This window comes from Dromiciops gliroides, chromosome 5 (genome assembly GCF_019393635.1).
Source record: "Dromiciops gliroides isolate mDroGli1 chromosome 5, mDroGli1.pri, whole genome shotgun sequence".
Lineage (NCBI taxonomy): Eukaryota > Metazoa > Chordata > Mammalia > Microbiotheria > Microbiotheriidae > Dromiciops > Dromiciops gliroides.
In genome coordinates, this window is record NC_057865.1 from 244201823 (window position 1) to 244223476 (window position 21654).

Here is a 21654-nt window from a genome sequence, read left to right on the forward strand (position 1 = left end):
AGGGATGGTGTTTAAAATGGAAATTACTTGCCACGGCCCCAGAACCCGTAATTAAGCATTGGAAAAATGATTACCAAAAATTAAGATAGTAGACAGGCTGGCCAAAATCATGGCATGATCCAGAAATGAATTAATATCAAAGTCAAACTTAAAAGATCAGGCAGGGCCAAAGGGGTACTAAAAAGTATTGGTCTGGCGCTGCCTGATCTTTTAAGTTTGACTTTGAACACTTAACACTTACTAGCTGTGTGACCTTGGACAATTCACTTAACCCCAATTGCCTCACCAAAAAAACCAAAAACAAAACAAAAGGTATCACTCGGTCTAGGGGGCAGCAGTGGATAAAGCATTGGCCCTGGTTTCAGGAAGACCCCAGTTCAAATCTGACCTCAGACACTTGACACTTAACTAGCAGTGTGACCCTAGGCAAGTCACTTAACCCTCATTGCCCCACCCCACCCCCCCAAAAAAGTATTGGTCTAGGGCCTTGAGGCTAATGTTTAATAAAAGGCTTAAATCTTGTGAACCTTGAAGCATGATAAACCATTTAGCCTTTTCATTGGTTTTTGTCTGTCTTCTGTCCCAGCTGTATGGCTGCCTATGTAGTTTTATTTTTTATTTTAAAAACATTTTTTAGACACTGGGCAGGGGGGGGGTGACATAGCTATGCAGTGTTTTATAAACAACAAAGATAGTATGATACTCTGGGGGGAACAGGAATAGAAGGAAACTTGGGTTCTTTTAGTTTTAAGCTTCTAGGGTTTAAGGAACCAAGGAAAATGAAGATAAGTAGTGGTAATAAGAACCTAGTAGACTATGGTAGCCACATGGATCCTGCGCTGATTTTAACAGTGAATAAAGTGCCTTCATGAGGAAGAGGCTTCTGGGAGAGGCAGCAGATTTCTCTCCAAAGGAGAGTGTGTTAGAGGTATGGTTAGAAAGGCTTAGAAAGAAGTTCTGTTAGCTTAAGAAGAATTAATAATGAGGTTTTGATGTTCTTTATATTTGATAGTAGAAAATTATTTTACTGTACCTTTTCAATCGATTGAAAGTTGTACGATCATAATTTTTTTGGTTATGACTACCAGGGTTTGTAACCTCATGTCATGAGGTAGCAACTTTTAGGAACTATAAGGAAACCACCCTTTTGGTTGGTTGTGGGCTTGTAGAAGGAGTTTTTCTTTCTTTTTTTTTTTAAATTTTTTAGGAGTTTTTCTATTTTTATTCAGTGTACATTCTGATAGTTTCACCTTTTATCTGCGTTTTTCATTTATGATGTCAGCTAAGAACCAGGAAGTTTTCATCTGTGGTGTTAGAAAACTGGGAAGTGATTGTTGATGTTTGTGGGTGAAAATGAGCCATTACTAAAAGGTCATCATTAATTTTTTTCCCCCAACCAGGTAATAAGATAGACTTGGAAAAAGAAAGGCATGTTTCAGTTCAAGAAGCGGAAACGTAAGTTGTGATTTTTTCCCCCCTCTTAAAGCTGTGTATCTCCGAGCGCCGCCCCCCCCCCCAAGTATTTGATTAGTTTGCTTTAACAAAGTCTCATTGTAGTGTAGTGTCTGGAGCTGCACTGTCCTTCAAAGCTCTATTATGGTTTCTTTTTTTTTTTTTTCCTGCATTCTTAATTGGTAGAACTCTTCAACTCCTAGGGGTTCAGTTTTCATATTTATGCTGATGACCCTAGAATCTGTTTGTTTTGTTTTATTTTTGCGGGGCAGTGAGGGTTATAAATGACTTGCCCAGGGTCACACAGCTAGTAAGTGTCGAGTGTCTGAGGTCGGATTTGAACTCGGGTCCTCCTGAATCCAGGACTGGTACTTTATCCACTGTGCCACGTAGCTGCCCCCTAGAATCTATATATTTGAAGCCCTAATCTCTTAACTGAGCTCTCTGCCTTATAACCAGTTGCCTATTGGACATTTAAAAATAGATATCCTGCATCTGTCTCGAGCTCAATATATCCAAAACAGAATTCATCTCCCTCCATCTTGTAAACTTTTTAGTTTCTCTCAAAGGCACCACCTTTCTTCAAGTCACCTAGATTCACAGCCTCATTGTCATCCTCAAATACTTAACCTCACCCCAGATCTGATCACCTACCAGATCGTCTCATTGTTATCTCCTCAGCATCTCTTACATGTCCCCTTCCCTCCACACACCTAACCGTCACCCTTGTTCAGTCCCACATTAACTTTTTCAGGGATTTCCTAATTGATCTTGATTCTAGTCTCTGTACTGAAATTCATTCAAAATGTGTTTTTTTAAGCTCAGGTCTGACCAGGTCACCACATTATTCAAACTCTAGTGGCTACCAATTACCTCTAGAATCAAATGTGAACTCCTCTGTTAAGCATTTTAGAGCTCGCTCTCCAAAACCAGTCTTCACCCTGCCTTTCCAGTCGAACTACACAGTATTCTCTTCCACATACTCTACAGCCCAGCCAAATTAGACTTCTCACTGTTCCTCATAACCTGCCTTTGTACTTCCTTGTCCCTCATCACTAGAATGCACTCTTGGAATTCTGTTTTCATTTAAGACTCAATTCAAGTATCAATACCAATAAGAGGCCTTCCTTCTTTGTTCCTTTTGCCTTTGTACCCTTAGTATTCAACACAGTGCCTGCCACTTGATTGATTAGAGTGATTTCCTGATTGATAAATGGTCAGATGATATGAGTAGACATTTTTCAGAGGAAAAAGTCCCAATCAACTCAGAGACTCAGGAATTCTGATCAACATAATAACCAACTACACTTTCAAAGAACTTAATGATAAAACATGCTATGTACCTTGGGATAGAGAAGTGACTCAGAGTGCAAATCAAAACATAAGTTCTTTCTTCCCTTTCCTTTTTCTTCCTTCCTCCTTTTCCTTTCCCCCCTTTTCCTTCCTTCCCTCCCTCCATCCTTCTCTCTCTCTTTCTTTCTTAGACATGATTAATGTCAGAATCTGTTTTCCATGACTGTATGCTCTGTTTTCCTACTTAATATGTTGGAGGAGGGGGGTGGACTTGGAACTCAAAATAAAATATATTTTAGGGGGCAGCTAGGTGGTGTAGTGGATAAAGCACCGGCCCTGGATTGAGGAGGATCTGAGTTTAAATGTGGCCTCAGACCCTTGACATCTGTGTGACCCTGGGCAAGTAACTTAACCCTCATTGCCTCGCAAAAATAAAATAAAATAAAATAAAATAAATTTTAAATAAAAGTTTAAAAAATTAAATGATTGGTTGGACTTGACTTTAGGTCCTAACAAGGCTTTGCCAGTGGATCTACACTCAGGCTCTGACAGGTTCTCATAAGCCAGAAAGCCCACAGGAATAGGCTTAGTGATGGCTAATTTCAGAGTTTTATCACACCCAGGTGTCTTCAGCATACTGAATTTTCTGGTTTTAGGAACTCTTTAAGAACACCTAACCCATAGAGGAGTTGTGAACTGCAGCAAGTAGAGGGAATGCTGACACTGACAATCCACATTCCTGAAATAGTGAAGTGAAGTATTTGGGTGACTTACATAACTTCATAAAATTAGACAGCACTTGGTACCTTTATTCACTTGGTTAGCATACAGACACTTACAATATCCTGGCCTATTATTTCCATAAATCTTCGATTTCATCTCTATGGATATTCACTATAATGGGATAAATTACATGTTTTTGTCGTGTGTGATTATTGACAGTCTTTCTGCAAATCTGTTAGAGATTTTAACCCAGCTTGCTTCCTCAAAATGTTTTTTGTATAGGCAATCTAGTCCAGTATACCATTTAAAAATAAGCCTTTAAAAAAAAGTTTCCAGGGGCAGCTAGGTGGTGCAGTGGATGAAGCACCAGCCCTGGATTCAGGAGGACCTGAGTTCAAATATGCCTTCAGACACTTGACACTTACTAGCTGTGTGACCCTGGGCAAGTCACTTAACTCTCATTGCCCTCCTCCCAAATTTCCAGACACATTTAAAGGCATGTCTAACTTATCTTTACTTCAAAAAAGAAGATGAGGGGCAGCTAGGTGGCGCAGTGGATAAAGCACCGTCCCTGGATTCAGGAGTACCTGAGTTCAAATCTGGCCTCAGGCACTTGACACTTACTTAGCTGTGTGACCCTGGGCAAGTCACTTAACCCCCATTGCCCCACCCCCCAAAAAATGATATAATCTGATAATGATTGGCAGCGAATGAATGAAGAAGTATTAAGTATATACTATGTATTAAGCTCTGGTGATACAAATAGGAAAAATGAGACAGTGCTTGCTTTCATAGAGTTCAGTCTGTTTTGAAGAAATAACACAAAAAGTTTAGCTGTAAGGTGGATGGAATGGCCTAAGCTGTAAGGTGGGTGGGAATACTTAAGGGGACAGAAAGAGAGTGAATGTCAGGGCCTATGTGTTTTTAGATCCTTGTATGAGCAAACGAAGTAGCTGGATATTTGCCCATTTGGAAAAGCATATTCATTTTGGGGCTGTAAAAGTATTTAATGATTCCAGTGACTTATACCAAGAGAGCTAAAGCTTGTAAATGTTGAATGTAATTTGGCTGTTAGAGTCCAAGATAGTGACTCAAGTATCAGTCATTCAGTAAACATTTAAGTGCCTACTGTGTGCTAGACACTGCAAAAAAAGAGGCAAAAGAAAGTTCCTGCCTTCAAGTGGGAGAGACAACATGCAAGTAAATATATATAAAACAAGCTATATACAGGATAAATAGGAATAATTAACAGGAGAGCACTAGAATTAAGAGGAGTTGGAAAAGACTTCCTGTAGAAGTTGGGACTTTAGTTGGGGCTTGAAGGAAGCCAGTAGGAGAGGATGTGGAGGGAAGAGAATTTCAGGCATAGGGGACAGCCAGAGAAAAGGCCCAAAGTTGTTTTGTTTGTGGAACAGCCAGGAAAGGGGTATCATGGATTGAGGAGTATGTCAGGATGTATAGGTGTAAGAAGACTGGAAAGGTTAAGAGGAGAGGTTATGAAAGGCTTTAAATAGACCAATTTGTATTTGATCCTGGAGGCAATAAGATTGAGTAGGGGGGTGACATAGTCATGTCTGCACTTTAGGAAAATCACTTTAGGGGCAGAATGGAGGACAAATTGGAATGGGGAGAGACTTGAGGCAGGCAGGCCATTCAGTAGGCTGTTGCATTAATTCTGGCATGAAAATGAGGGCCTGCAGTAGAATGGTGATGGTGTCAGAGCAGAGAAGGGGGTGTATTAGAGAGATGTTGCAAAGATGAAATCAACAGACCTTGGCAACAGCTTAGACTTGGGGGGTGAGAGAGATGACTCCTAGATTGGGAGGATGGCATTTCCCTTTACAGCGATAGGGAGAAAGGTGGGAGCGGGGGGAGTTAGGGGGAAAGATAATGAGCTCTGTTTTGGCCATGGTGAGTTTAAAGTGTCAATTGGATATGCAGTTTGAGATGCTGGGGGCCAGCATGGGTAGATGTGAGAATCATCGCCATTGTTGTTCAGTCATTTTTAGTCCTTTTTGTCTTTTCGTGACCCCATTTGGCAAAGATACTGGAGTGGTTTGCCATCTTCAGCTCATTTTACAAATGAGAAAACTTGAGGCAAACAGAGTGAAGTGACTTGCTTAGAGTCACACAGCTAGAAAGAATCTGAGGCCAGACTCAGTCTCAGAAAGATGAGTCTTCCTCACTCCAGGCCCTGACCTTTATCCGTTGAGCCATCTAGCAGCTGCCCCCTCCCTCTCCCTCCCCCCATCGGCATAGAGATGTTAATTAAAGCCATGGGTGCTGATGAGATCACCAAGTGAAGTAGTACAGAGGGAGAAGAGAAGAGGGCCCAGAACAGAACCCCGAGGGACACCTGTTAGAGGGTGTGATCTGGAGCAGGAGCCAGCAAAGGAGACAGAAAGGTAGGAGGAGAACCGCATTGAGAAAAGGCCATTGAATCTGGCAACTAAGAGATCATGAGTAACTTTGGATAGAGTGAGATGATATGGTCAGAAGCCAAGATTGTAAAGGGTTAAGAAGAGAATGAGAGCAGAGAAAGTGGAGGCACACACTGCTTTTTCAAGGAATTTACCTTCAAAGGGTAGAAGAGTGGGGATGGAAGGATCAAGTGAGAGGTTTTTTCCAGGATAGGGGAGACATGGCTGTGCTTGCAGGTAGTAGGAGATGAGCCGGTAGACAGGGAGAGATTGAAAATAGTGAAGGAGTGGGCATAGCAGAGGAGTCTGTGAGGAGAAGAGGTGGAATGTGAACAAGGTAGAGGGGTTAGCCTAGGTAAGGGAGTAAGGCCACTTCACATCATGTGAGACAAGGGTGAAAGAGCTAATGGTGACAGAAGGCGTCTGAGTGATAATGAGATGAGGAAGTTCACCGTGAAGTCTCAGGTTTTTTTTGTAAAATAGGAGGTTTCTCAGCTGAGAGAATGGAGGGAGGGAGAGTCCTTTAGGAAGGATGAAAAAGATTTGGAAGAACTACTATGGAGAATGGGATAGTGTGTTTGATAAGGAAGTTATAGTAGGATTGGTTAACAGCAGTGAGGGTCTAGTTGAGGTTATGTAACATAAAACTGTAGTGAATCCAGTTAGAATTGTGTGATTTTCCTCCACCTTCATTCAGTAGCATGTGTGTAGAAGTGAAGTTGATGAATGGTGGGGGTGATCCATAGCTGAGGCTTTGGTGGACATAACTGGGGCTAAGGGTTCAAGAAAGGAGGACAGTACAGAGTTGAATTGGTTTACCAAAGAATCAAGATGAGGAGGAGAGAACATGGCTTGTGCAGGGCAGATGACCTGGGAGATAATTAAAAGGTCATGGGATTGGAGGTTATGGTGAAGATGAAGAGTAGGATTAGATAAGGGAGCATAGGGAGAGGTGAGAGGACAATAGATTATGAGTGGATAAGGGGATTTCAGAATTCCCGAACATGGTGGTGTTACATTTGTGGGGAATGGCATGATCAAAGATGACCATCTTTGTGTGTGGCTGAGGTAGGGTGGAATAGCTCATAGAAGTGAATAGGTTGCAGAAGTGAGTGGCTAGGCTATTTGAGAGAGAATCCATATGTGTATCATTATGTGAGGCAGGCACTGAACTCTTTGAAGAAGGAAGGGCAGTGACCTGAGAGTCTGTAAATATTTGTTACTAGGATTTCGATTGTGTGGTAGATATGAGTAGTGTGAACCTTAAAGGAAGAGTTTACTTACTGACTGAGGGAGGAAGGGAAAGAACCTGGAAGTGGCAATGAGGAGCAATGACCAGTGAGCTGAGGAAAAGGAAGTTTCAACCGGTGCTGTAAAGGGTTGTCAGAGAGGCTGTGTCATTAAAGGGGAGCCAGGTTTTCGTTGGTGTTCAGTTGTGTTCAACTCTTCATGACCCCATTAAGGGATTTCTTGGCAAAGATGGTTTGCCATTTCTTTCTCCAGCTTATTTTACAGATGAGGAAACTAAGGTAAACAGAATTAAGTGATTTGCCCAAGGTCCCATAGCTAGTATGTGTCTGAGGTCAGATTTGAACTTGGGAAGATGAGTCTTCCTGTCTTATTCATTGTGCCACCTAGCTGCCCCTAGGTTTTAGTAAGAACTAATAGATGGAGAGGAAAAGATTTAGGTTAAGACTTTGTTCTTATGAAGCAGGCATTCCAGAGAGTATAGTGGAAGGTTTGGGTAGAGTTAAATCGATTCTTTGGGGTGGGGAGAGTTGAAAGGGATAGGAATGAGGAATCAGGTGGTGGGTGGGTAGGGAATATGGTTTGGTTAATACCCACTAAGGTGGAAAGAGGAAAGCTCAGTTAGTGGGTATTATTTGCCAATGGTGGAATATAAGAAGGGTTCAAATAGTTGACTAAAAGTGTTCCTTTTGGGGCAGCTAGGTGGCACAGTGGATAGAGCACCGGCCCTGGAGTCAGGAATACCTGAGTTCAAATCTGGCCTCAGACACTTAACACTTACTAGCTGTGTGACCCTGGGCAAGTCACTTAACCCCAATTGCCTCACCAAAAAAAAAAAGTGTTCCTATTTGTCAACTATTGAGTCCTAGGCCCGAGCCTTCCTGCTTTCCCACTTTGTATTTGTATTCATATTTTTGCCATCATTTCATATGTTTTTGAATTTTCTATTAGTGAAAATGACATTTTTACACCTGAATACTTGAAGGACTTGTGATTTAATTGGTATGGGTACTGGTCTTAGCATTGCAGATCACCACACTGTCTATGCTTTGGTCTTGGTTGCTGCAGTAGTGACAACCACAGTTAGAATACCTTTTGGTGATGAGAATTTGTATATATGGTTATGAATGAATTATTATAGGAAGAGTGGGGTTGAAAGTATTTTGGACTATCTCTCTTCATGGAATCATACATTTCATAGTTGAAGGCTTCTAAAGGCTATCCAGTTCAACCTGTAAGACCTTCCATATAGATAACCAGTTAATGGACCATTAATGTGAAATGAAATTGAAATGAGCTTTGATTCACATTTAGTGTTTTTGAGTATATTAAGACAGCTCAAAATAAGTATGGGCTAATTTGAGTGCCATGTCAGACGTGGAAATTTTTGGCTTTTTAAATTTTTGGTATGTCATAATTTAGTTCCTCTTTTTTCTAGGTATGCAGAATCAGTGGGAGCAAAGCACTATCATACTTCAGCCAAACAGAACAAAGGAATTGAGGAACTTTTTCTTGACCTTTGTAAAAGTAAGTACATTCAGATTGAGTATGTTTAGAAATGTTACTCTTACTAACAATCTGTCTCTGTGGTTAGGAAAATAAAAGGCAGCGTAGCATCAGTTTCTATTGTAGTGCTGCTTCTTTCTTTCTTTCTTTTTTTTTTTTTTTGTGAGGCATTTGGGGTTAAATGACTTGCCCAGGGTCACACAGCTAGTAAGTGTCAAGTGTCTGAGGCCACATTTGAACTCAGCTCCTCTTGAATCCAGTGCTTGTGCTTTCTGTGCTACCTGTAGCTGCCCCTGTAGTGCTTCTCTTAAAAAGAAGTTGAATTTCCATTGTACACAGTATCGTCAACATTGAGTGTTGATCTACTGTGCTGGGACTATATTCTTCTCACCAGTGCAATGGTACAGAAGAGTTCCAGGGAACTCATGATAGAAGAGGATCTCCAAATCCAAGAAAACAAACAAAAAAAAAGAACTGTGGAGTATAGATGCTGAATGAACCATACTATTTCTTTTGGTTTGGGTGCTGTTGTTTTTTTTTTTTCTATTTTGAGGTTTTGCATCATTGCTCCGATTTTTCTCTTATAATATGACTAATGCAGAAATAGGATTAATGTTATTGTGTGTGTGTGTGTGTATGTATGTATATAACCTATATCAGATTACCTGCTGTCTAGGGGAGGGGGAAGGGAGGGGAGGGAGGGAGAAAAATCTGAAATTGGAAAGCTTGTATAAATAAAAGTTGAGAACTATCTTTACATGTAACGGAAAAAAAAATAAATTAAAAAAAACAAGAAGTTGAATTTCTATGCTCTTGTTTTTAAAAAAAATTGAGGCTTGGTTTTCCCTTCAAAGGAAAAGGTAGTGCTATATTTGAGTGTGTATTGATTCCTTTACACATTTTAGATTCTGTGCTTAGGTTTGCCACAAATATTTTTTCCAATATTATTCTCATTTTCTTTATGATGTTGCTTTTTATTACGCAGAACTTGTTTAATTGCATCTACTTACCTCTTACATGATTTCTTCTGTTAAACAAAAAAAATTAGTTTCCATATTTGAGAAAAATATAGGGGGCAGCTAGGTGGTGCAATGGATAAAGCACCGGCCCTGGATTCAGGAGGACCTGAGTTCAAATCCAGCTTCAGACACTTGACACTAACTAGCTGTGTGACCCTGGGCAAGTCACTTACCCCTCATTGCACCTGTGCGCGCCCCCTCTCCCCCAAAGAAAGAAAGAAAAACTATATAATCTCATTTCTTTCTTTTTTATTTAAGGGGGGAAAAAAGCTTAGTGAAGTTCATGATCTAACTGGGATTTTTTTTCTGGTTTAAAATTTTTTTCCATGTACTCTTTCAGTTCACTATGAAAGTTAAATAATACTCATACCCTTGATGCAGGAACATTCTTACAAATATGCCCAGAGCATTATCCAAAAAAAGACATTTGGTTGAATATTTATAGCAGCACTTTGTAATTATAAAACTGGAAATAACCTACTATAAGGTAATGACTGAAGAAATTGTGGGTTTATAAATACAATGGACTATTAGAATGCATTTAAGATATGTAAACAGGAAACGTAAGAGTCAGTGGGGGCATCATAGATAAATAGAGCTGGCCTCAAAGCCTGGAAGACCTGATTTCTAACACATTTTGACTGTGGCTCTGTAGGCAAGTCACTTAGCCTGTTGATGCTCCTGGCAGCTCTTTAAGACTTGTAGTGACTATTGGTGCTGGCCTATATTGGCAGAAGTTTCCTTCTCTTGAAGTTCCCTATGTGAATGAAATTACAAGTTCAGTTACTATTCCTGACTAGGAGAAATAAAAAAAGAAGTCATGAAAGACCTTTGTGAAATAATGGGAACCAGAAAAACAGAATAAGAAGAAAGTACATCTTAATTAAAACCTTATTAAAAAGTGTACAGGCACAAAGGGACAAGTACAGTTGATGAATAACTTGGAGGTGGTTAGCAAGTTAGGGATATTTTGTGTGCTGGATTTGATTTATTATCAAATAGTTGTTGTAAAGAAGGATGAATTTGATTTTGTACCTTACTTTCCCCAATTTTTATTTTCCATAAGTTGATCAAACCCTAATCTTTTGTGTGTGTTTCCATCTTATAAAGTTGGGCTTCACAGGTATTTTCCTTTATTTTACGTAATATCAGATTCAGATAGTTCTCATTTTAAACAAAATAAATACTTTATAAAGTAGTTGAAGCAACATGGAATAATTGGATAATCATCTTCAGAGCCCAGATACTTGAGTTGAAGCCATTCCTGTGAAACACACTGTGTGACCCTGGGCAAATCACTTACATTCTGAGTGCCCCACCAACGCAGAAATTTGTTTTGACCATACATGTTACAAACATGTTTCTTGCTGGGGGCAGGAGGTAAGAGGGAAAGAGGGCAGATCCTTAAAATAAAAATAAAATAACATTTAGTTAATAAAATTTGAAAAAATTCTTAGTGCTCCAGGCAACTCTAAAGCTGTAAGTTGGAGATTTGTATTAGTAGATGGAATTTCCTCACCAGAAGGTCCCTGAACTGATGAAATGGTATTTCTTCTCCATTTCTCTACCACTACCCATAAAGCAGTTTCCAAAAGTCTGTCATGGCAAGTTCACCTTCATCATTAACTATAGTCTTATTTCTTTCTGATTGGAATTTTTAAATGACCAACATTATACCCTTTCATTTCCTCAAAGCAAAAAAAAAATTTTTTTTTCAGTATTAATGTCCTGTTATTGTGATACTCATACTTAGATTTTGGTTGATTGTCTAAAGACACGCAAAAATCATTTCAGCTAGAGATTAAATAGTTAATTTTATTACATCTTGGTGCCGTATTTGTAGATTCCTTACAGATGTACATTTTTTTCCTGGGTTGGGACTGCTTCAACATAGCTACCTAATAAATGGTTGAGTTGAAGCAAAGAAGTCATTTAAAAAATTATCTAAGTAAGGTATTAACATAGATATATTTTTTGGAGACTTCTAGAAAACATGGGGAGCCAGCTTCTTAAAAGTTTCCCTTTTTTCCCCTCAGGAATGATCGAAACAGCTCAAGTGGATGAGAGAGCAAAAGGCAATGGTTCCAGTCAGCAGGGAGCGGCCAGGCGAGGCGTGCAGATCATTGATGATGAGCCACAAGGACAGAGCAGTGGAGGATGTTGCTCTTCTGGATAACTGTTCTCTTAAAGAAAATGCTACAAAAACAGGAAAACAAAACTGTGCATCATTGCCCCCAATATGAAGACTGCCATATTCCAAGTCACATTCTTTTACCAATGGAGTTATAGAATTAACAGTATTTTAAACTTACATTTATAACACTGCAGAGACCTTAAGTGCTAAACTAGTGGAGTGTGTGACAAGAGAATTGGCATTTTCTACAGCGGTTAACAAAGCAATTACCAATGGCCTTTTTACATATTTTTTTCCTTTAATGAGGAATAATATGCATGTAGAAAAGACCTACTTAAAGGCTTCATTTATATTCTTTTAAATCAAATCATTATTTAATAACTTATATATGTTGTTGTTGGAATGGTATACATTTTTGCAGCCCTTTGTATTTTGTGGTAGGTTGTGAATTGTATCACTTCTAAACGGCAAATTGATTTTTTTTATTAGCAGATACCTGAATTACTATTTTTGCAGGGTTAGCAAAAGCCCATAACTGTCAACTACTTTGATATATTCTATATTCATCCTGTATGCTGAGCTGGTAAAATACATTGTAAATTACATATTAAATATTTTATCTGCTTTTACAAGTGCAGGTGCAGAAACATATGTACAGTAGTCTTGTCAATGACTGTAAAGTGAATTAACATTTGGTGAACATGCATAAGCTTTTGACTCTATAGTCTCTATATAGGTCATTTTCCCCCTTCACCCTTAAGTCTTCACATAGAAGAGGGTTTTAAAAAATACTCACATTTTACTTTACTTGAATTGCTGCTGCTGTTTGTCGCCACATATTTTGCCTCTTTCAACCCTTTCTAATAAACAGCAGCATTTTGCTCTGTTGCTGGACAAGAAAGGATGATGGCCTCTGCTGATTCTGCTGTGGAATGGTTACCTAGAAGTGTTTGAGTGGAGCCTGTTGAGCTTGTCACTTTGGCTTTGCCTTCCCCTTAAGCTTTGTATAAAACTTGTCCATGGGCATGGGATAAGAATGTAAACATCCCCCCTCCCCCCCAGTAACAGCCACTAACCTACCAAGACACACAATCATAAATAGTTCAGCATCTCCCAAGGCAGCACTTTGAGGATTTTTTGCGAGCAAGTTCTCCAAGGAATGTTTATTCCTCTTCTAGTCTCCTGAGTTTGTGATGGTAGTTTCATATAATGTGGCATAACTAACACTGGAAAGAATTTATTATAAAATTTATATTCTTGCACACTTTGTAAATGAATCCCACTTTAGATTTTCTTTTGAGGGGGGAATAAAATTATTAAGACGTGTTTATTTTAATAGATTCAAGCAATACTGCACACAGAAGGAACACAGATTGTGGAAATTAACTGATTGTTGTTGTGTTCTGATATTTTTTCCATTTCTGTTATGTTTGGAAAATGAGTAAATGTGATGTCTAAGAAAGTGGAATGGTCCCTGGATTTACTTCTCATAATAAGCAGTAATACAATTAGAGATGAGCAGAAGATAGAATGATTGAAGTTTGAGATTAATATAAAAAATAATGGCTAATTTCTCAAGTAGGTGAGAATAAACTGAATGTATTTGGTATTGTTAATTCACAGTTTTGCCATTGGCCACCTGAAAGAATGGATCTGTTCATTTCTAGGTCCGCTATCTTCTTCCCCAACCCATTTGGGAGGGGAGGTAAACAAAAGTGCTTGAAATGAATGAAGCTGCCTTATGTGGGTAAAGAGCATTTTGCCTCTGTTTCTTTTATGTTTCTGTGCCAGTGACTTTTCTGTAGAGAGTTCTTTTTGTGTCTTACTACCTACCTGTTCCAGACAGATTTAAAAATCTTTGGTGTTCAGAACTTACCTAAGCACTTTCATGGGAGTGAGATGTCCCTCACTTCTCCCCAAACCCATAATTTAAAAGTTAGTGAATTTGAATGAAAACAGCTTTGACCATTTTTCCAAATGAAATACTGTAAAGCAAAACAATTTTTAGTAATATTAATTTTCTTGTAATCAAGGCCTATAATTCACTTTGTGATGAGTGATTCCTGATGCTATCATTGGATTTATTTTTTTTATTGAGTAGAGAAGAGGGCAGACTTAAAATCATGAAAAAGAAGGCAAACTACAATAATTTTTTAAAGCTGCTCCCAGTCTTATTAGCCTTTAATCAGAGTTCTTTTTATCATTGACTTTTGTATTCTTTTGTTGTATCACTAATATCTGAGATAATTGATAACATTCTTCTTTTCCCCACAAATAGTTCTTTTATTTTTCTGTTTCCCATCTTTCTCTTTTTTTTCCTTTTGCCTTACTTTGTATCCCCAGTGCTTTGCACAGTGCCCAAGGCTAGTTTACTGACAGATACATTTAATTCATTCTTCCCTGCCTGTGCTATAGAAGTGCCAAGGATGTGCATAAATGCTATGTAATTCCCCTATTGGTACTCAGAGATCAAAAAAACAGAAAAGGTCCTGTTTTCTGTTCTACAGAAAAGATGGGGTGGAAAGAGAAGAAGGGAAAGTAAAATAATGTACTAATGTAAAATTAAAGGGGAAGGAATTAATCTGTGCTTATACTTGTTTGGAGTTACATATCTGTCTCCACTCCTCTCTCTAATTGACTAATGTAGACCATTTTGTCCACATAATGTTTGTAGCTTGAAAAAGCTTAGAAAAGAACTCATCATAAATGGTGTATAGGCAGGACTTGCACTTTTTCAGTTGTTTCAGAAACTAAATTCTATACAAATTTTTCTCAAATATGCTAAGAGAAAGACTCATTATATCTTTAATAGTGTGTGGGGGAAAAGACTCCCTTTTCTTTGAAAACAAATGGAAATACTGCCTTCAACTTAACCATAAGCTGCAATATTGTATTGAATTTGAATGATTGTTTTTTAAAAAGTACTACTACGTTTGTTGTGTGAAGTTTGTGTATTAAAATTTCTTATTCCCTGTGGACATAGGAAAGCCATTGGTGGGAATAGAAATAACATTGCAATCCAAGATTAGCTTAGATAACCATTGCTTGTTTTTATCTGGCAAAGAATTAAGGAAAACTAAAATATTTTAAGGGAAATTTGAGGCAACTAGATAAAATTACAGAAAGGAAGAAGAAAAGGAGACTAGAAATTGAATATAATTGTACTATCTGATTTCTTTTTCTTTATCACTAATTTATCATAATATAAAACATGTAAAGAATGAATCATGCCAAGTTCCTAGTCTTTTAAAAGAAAAAAGGAATTGTTATACCATTTTTATTTTCTTAGAACTTGTTTGATGGTTCCTGCATGCATAACAATTAACAGCATCAACCTCTTAAAATGCTTCTTTCTCACTTCTATTTTTTTACTTTTTGTATATAAAAAAAATTGAACAATATCTTGAGCTCTTTGGAGGAAAACATAACAGATAGTAAAGAAAGAAATTTAAGATAGATTTTTAAGATATAAAGTAAACGTAATTTTTAACCACTCGAAATCATAAAGCATTTTTTCATAAAGGGATGTGAATGGCAATGTCCTGCTATATGCCTATTTAATGCCTGGAGGAAGCATTAACTAGATTCTCACCAGACCATTTCCTGATTCTATCATAGTAATTTATTTACTTGATTATGTTAAAAAGTATAAACTGTGATCCTTTGAGAAGATGTATTTGCTCAATTTAATAAGACAGGACTGATTTTTTTCTTCTAAAAGTAGGTTGCTGTTAATCTGAAAATCAGTGACCAAGAATGTATATTTTGAATTCAAAACTATGCTATGTGTACGATTAAATTTCAGACTTGGGCTCCTTGTTTCAAGGAGAAAAATAGACCTGCTGGGTTGTACATTGGCTATTACCAAATAGATTTCGGTGAAAATTTCAAAAAAGCGGATGGCATTTTACTTAATGAAAATGTCTTCATCTTTTGACATAGAATCATGACATTCCTATCGGAAAACCCTTAATGACTTGCCTTCATAAATAAATTTGAAAGCCCTCTACAATCTTGGTTCCTACCTTTTTCCAGTGTTTACTCCTCTCACATAAACTGAGCTACTTCCTTTTTAAAAAAGTAACTGAAATACGAAATTAAAGATGAACATTTCAGTGTACAAAGAACAGAAGAGGTGATTGTATATGAAAGTGAACTTCTGTTATGTAATTTTAAGTATATATTAAATATAACACAATAATAGCAACTGCTCTGTGTCCCCTTCTGAACTTCTATTCTCGAGTGTATTTTAAAATTTTTTCACTAATACTCTATCTCTTTATTACTTTTGCTGCCTGTCAAATCCTACTTTGTAACCAGTAGAGTCAAACAAAACATCAACCTATCCTCCTCAGACTTGTCCATTTTATCTTCCATGATCATTTCATCTTTAGTTAAGAACTCTTCCCTGATCGATAGTTGGAAAAAGGTATCTCCTCTTTTGTTTACATTTGGGGCATATCCATTTGTAACTTCTTGTTATGGTGTGAAAATGTTCTAAACATCATGCTACTTGCTCTCCTTTGTGCTTTTGCTGTAATTTCCTTCTGCTGAAATTCTGTCATTAAAGGCCACATTCAGGTGCTATTTCCATGAAGCCTTTGACCCTGGTAGCCTGACCCCTTAGACCTCTCAGGTTGCGAGTGATTTTTCCCTCTTGAGCTCTTTCATAGCACTTCTGTTCACATACATGTTCAAATTTTCATGTTGTTAGGCTATAAAATAAGCACTTAATTGAACTTCATATAAAGAATTCATGGGGGCGGCTAGGTGGCGCAGTGGATAAAGCACCGGCCCTGGATTCAGGAGTACCTGAGTTCAAATCTGCCCTCAGACACTTGACACTTACCAGCTGTGTGACCCTGGGCAAGTCACTTAACCCCCACATCCCCGCACCAAAAAAAAAAAAAAAGAATTCATGGTGGGAGCAGCTAGGTGTTGCAGTGGATAAAGCACCGGCCCTGGATTCAGGAGCACCTGAGTTCGAATCCGGCCTCAGACACTTGACACTTACTAGCTGTGTGACCCTGGGCAAGTCACTTAACCCTCATTGCCCCAAGGGAAAAAAAGACTAAATGAACTCTGCAATGCCTTTCAGCTCTAAGTCTGTCATTGTGCTGGGAAGATTTCTTTTCATGGGATAATACCACCCTTCTCCTTGTATATTAGATCATTTGCCCCCATGACTTTTTTTTGTGGGGAGATTTTAGGAGGAGTGTAGAAAGAGGGTTTAGGAGCCTTGTACCTACTGTGGGGTTATAGAAGGAGCCATCAAGAGATAAGAAAAGAGAAGCATGCAGCACAGCATGGGGGGCGGGGGTGGGTGGGGAGGCTTGAGAATGGGTACTAAAGAGAAAAACCATCCACTTCCTAATTTCGCCTAGGCTGAAATTAGTTATGGCTAACTGCTTCCAATTTTCTGTTTAGATAGGTATTTGTTTTGCAGGGCAGTGAGGGTTGAGTGACTTGCCCAGAGTCACACAGCTAGTGTCAAGTGTCTGAGACTGGATTTGAACTCAGGTACTCCTGAATCCAGGGCTGGTGCTTTATCCACTGCGCCAGCTAGTTGCCCCTCCCTAGATAGGTATTTTAATTCTTGATTCTTAGTTTAAGGTTTAGACTATAGATTACCCTCCATTAACTGACGCAATAACTATTTTACCTTTCCATAGCACTTTTTTTTTGGGGGGGGGGCAGGGCAATGGGGGTTAATAAGTAACTTGCCCAGAGTCACACAGCTAGTAAGTGTTAAGTGTCTGAGGCCGCATTTGATCCATAGCACTTTAAAGTTTACAAAGCATATTCCTCAGTCGTTTAATTGAGGTAGTTAGGGCAGGAATTATTCCCATTTTACAGACGAGGAAGCCAAAGCTCCGAGGGTTTAAGTGACTTTGAGTCACACAACTAGTAATGTAAAGAGTTGAAACTTGAATCCAGGTTTCCTCAACAGTCAAGTCTAGCATTCTTTTAACTATTGTAGTTGCTAGTGGAAATTGATTCAGATCACCAGGTTACACAATCTTATGGAAGAAAGGTAACCATATTAATGGGGGGGGGGGCAGCCAGGTGGCGCAGTGGATAAAGCACCAGCCCTGGATTCAGGAGGACCTGAGTTCAAATGCGGCCTCAGACACTTGACACTTACTAGCTGTGTGACCCTGGGCAAGTCACTTAACCCCCATTGCCTTGCAAAAACAAAAAACAAAATTGTTATGGGCAGTGTGAGTTGAAGTTCAGTCAAGCTGCCTAGGGAAGGTGAAAAACCTGAAGAACTGACCTGGAGAAATTTTAGTGGTAATAGATTCCTTTGATCCAGGTTTCCCAGAAACCTTATTGCCTAAGGATTTGTCCTCATGATGCAGCACACCCTTTTATGGGTGTGGCTAAAGTAGGGTTAAGAGATAATGCCATACCATCACATAAGAATAAATTTACAAATAAGATGTAAGAAGTATGGCTCTTCACTGTATTTTAGTGAGTGGTTCGGCATAGAAAGCATGGCTTTTTATAGTAGGCTGCCTGGTTATTTGTCTCATTTCTATATTAATAGTGCCCTCTTGAATACTTGAAATTTTCATTTTTTTCTTAGGCATTTTGATAGATCAATGTTTGGCATGCGCAAATAATTACCAGATAAGATGGGATTGCCAAGGATACTCAGGGTGAAGTTCCTGGCCTACATGAGCTAGTAGAGGTGTATGACACAAATAACTATTTAAAAACCCTACATAAATGCAAAGAAGCAGTTGCAATTTCATGTCAGAACAAAGTTTTTAACAATTTTTGTCATTGTCGGTTTTCAGTCGTGTCCAACCCTTCTTGACCTCTTTTGGGGTTTTCTTGGCAAAGCTACTGAAATGCTTTGCCATTTCCTTCTCCAACTTACTTGACAGATGAGGAAACTGAGGCAAACATGCTTAAATGATGCCCAAGGTCACACAACTCGTGAGTGTCTGAGGCTGGATTTGAAGTCAGGAAAATGAGTCTTCTTGTATGTTCTCCACTGTGCCACCTAGCTGCCTTTTAACAATTAGAGCTTCCCAAAAGCCAATGAGCTGCCACAGCATGTAATAGGTTCCTTTTCCCTGGAAGTAAGTTTGTTATAGCAAGGACTCCTTTTGGGTAAGGGTTAGATTAAATACCTCCTGAGAGCCATTACAACTCTTCAGTTCTGTTATCCTGTGCCTGAGAAGTTCAGACAGTGCTATGTGAAGTCTAAAGCAGGGGATACTAGGTCAGGATATTAATAGACAACCAAATGAGGAATAAAGTTATAAAGCTATATCCATCTATTTGCATAGGTGTGTTGAGAAGCTCAAAGGTCTCCTTCTTTCTAAGGGTTTTTATGGTTTCTTGGCTCACAGGTTACAGACTAACTTAATTGGCATGATACAGATCAATCCGTTACAAATGTAAATCAGTTAAACAACACAAATCAGTTTAACAGCTCAACTTAAAGCTGATGCTATGGTTAGATTAGGTGGAAACAGAAACAAGGTCTCTCTCTACTTCCTGGGGAAAGAAGATAGTGAATGGGAATTTCAAAAGGGGTATTTTGAGTTTGTTTATTCTCTTGGGGAAAAGTAAATAGGGACTGTCTGGTTCACTTTGAAGTCTTTAAGCAAAGGGCATTTTGCTCCTATTAATCCAGGGTCCTATAAAAAATGCTTTTGGATAATAAGGTGCCTCTATCAAATCCAGATGATCCATACATTCATATTAATAGGTGCATACACACATCCTATGCCTACAAATCAACATGAAAAGTATGAATGGTATCTATGGGTTTTAAAATTTTTAGATTTTACTTTTTTCAATAACAACATTTATATAGCTACTGTGTGCCAGGTACTGTGCTAAGCACTTTGCAACACAACAAACCTGGGAGGTAGGTGCTATTATTAGACCCATTTTACAGATGAGGACTTTCCCAGGTTCACAGAACTCAAATCTTCCTGATTCCAGGGTCAGTGTTCTATCCACTATGCCGCCTAGCTGTACTTTTATGATTAAGCATTTATTTTTTTCTCCCTACCCCCTCAAGCAAAAGGAAAAAAATCCTTGTAATAGATACATATATAAAAAAGTAAAGTCAACAAACATTTATTAATCCCCTACTGTGTGCTACACAGCACCTACTCTTGGCTACAAAGGCAAAACCAATCCTTGCTCTCAAGGTGTTCACAGTTTTTTGGGTTTTTTTAAGTGAGGCAATTGGGGTTAAGTGACTTGCCCAGGGTCACACAGCTAGTAAGTGTTAAGTATCTGAGGCCGGATTTGAACTCAGGTACTCCTGACTTCAGGGCCGGTGCTCTATCCACTGTGCCACCTAGCTGCCCCAGGTGTTCACAGTTTAATGACTGATTAGAGTTCTTAAACCTTTCAAAATTGTTCATTTTTTTTACAATGTTATATATATATTCTATCAGTTCATCTAAATTTTCCCAAGTCTCTCTGAAACCATCTCTTTGATAATTTCTTGATAGCACAATTGTCAATCAACATTTAAGTGCTGATTGTGTTCTAAGTGCCAGAGATAGAAAAAAAGGCAGTCTCTGTTCACAAGGAACTCACAGTCTGATGAGAAGACACCAAGCCAACTGTACAAACAAGCTATATATAGTATAAATTGAAAAGAGTCAACAGAGGGGCAGCTAGGTGGCGCAATGGATAGAGCACCGGCCCTGGATTGAGGAGGACCTAAGTTCAAATCCGACCTCAGACACTTAACACTTATTAGCTGTGTGACCCTGGGCAAGTCAACCTCAATTGCCTTACCAAAAAAAAAAAAAAAAAAAACAAACCCCAAAAGAGTCAGAGGGAAGACCTTGGAATTAAGGGATATACAGGAAGGCTTCCTGTAGAAGGTACAATTTTAGCTGGACTTGAAGGAAGCCGGGGAAGCAGCTGGTGGAGGAGGTTGGAGAGCTTTCTAGGCACAGGGGGTAGCTGGTGAAAATATCTGGAGTCATCCAATAGTATTCCACTAGAACCATAGGCCATAGTTTGTTTAGCTGTTCCCCCAACTGAGGGCTGCCCATTATTTTCCCAAACCCCCCAAAAACCTGCTATAATTTTTTTTTGTTCCTATTTTTTCTTTTCCTCTTTCTCTGATCTCTTTGAGGTATGGGCCTAATGGTGGTAGAACTTGGTCAAGCATTTATGCACAGTTTAGTAGTTTGGGGGCATGGCTCCAAATTGCTTTCTAGAATGCCTTGACCAATTTATAGCTCCATCAACTGTGCATGCATGTCCCTGTTTTCCCACAGCCTTTCCAGTGTGTCATTTTCTTCTTTTGTCAACTTTGTCAATCTGATGGCTATGAAGTACAAAGTTCATGGATCTGTGAAAAGGCAACTTTTTCTTTGAAAAGATTTAAAGAAATTGTGAGTGGGAAGAACAACTGGAGTGATTTGACAATGACGTTGAGATAAGAAAACAAGATAGTGTCTTTAGAGTTTTACAATTAATTTTTAATACATTTTTCAAGCCAGGCTGAATCACAATGACTCACTCTGCCTTAAATGAAGCAATTAAGTAATCCTCAAGCCTAGTTTGCTTTTCCTCAGTGATGTCAAGATAGAAACAGATGCCTTCTGCCTATTTAGACACAGCTGTTCATCTTTTTTTTTTTTTTGGCTTAGAAAAAATGCATTTAAAAAGCCATAAAAATGTTTTCTTTGTCTTTCACAGATGTTGCCTTGTCACCAAGTGCCTCCCCAGCAGACATAATCCATTCCTGAGTCATTATAGGCCCTTAGAAAAGTGATGATAAAATTATGAGCAATCCATTTATTTCCTAACCCAGTATATAATTTTGGGATGTAGTATGCAAGAGTGGTCAACCTTCAATCTCTCC

The 21654-nt window shown here is 38.7% G+C and overlaps 1 protein-coding gene across 1 annotated transcript in view; it reads left to right on the forward strand.

Annotated features, from left to right (window-relative positions):
* Positions 1-16377, forward strand: part of RAB21 (RAB21, member RAS oncogene family) — a 38453-nt gene extending 22076 nt beyond the window's left edge. Inside the window, exons 5-7 of the mRNA XM_043965638.1 lie at positions 1401-1455; positions 8575-8663; positions 11698-16377. Of these exons, the coding sequence (XP_043821573.1) occupies positions 1401-1455; positions 8575-8663; positions 11698-11837 (284 nt within the window). The 3' untranslated portion in view covers positions 11838-16377. The remainder of the gene's footprint in view (positions 1-1400; positions 1456-8574; positions 8664-11697) is intronic.
* The last annotated feature ends 5277 nt before the right edge of the window (positions 16378-21654 follow it).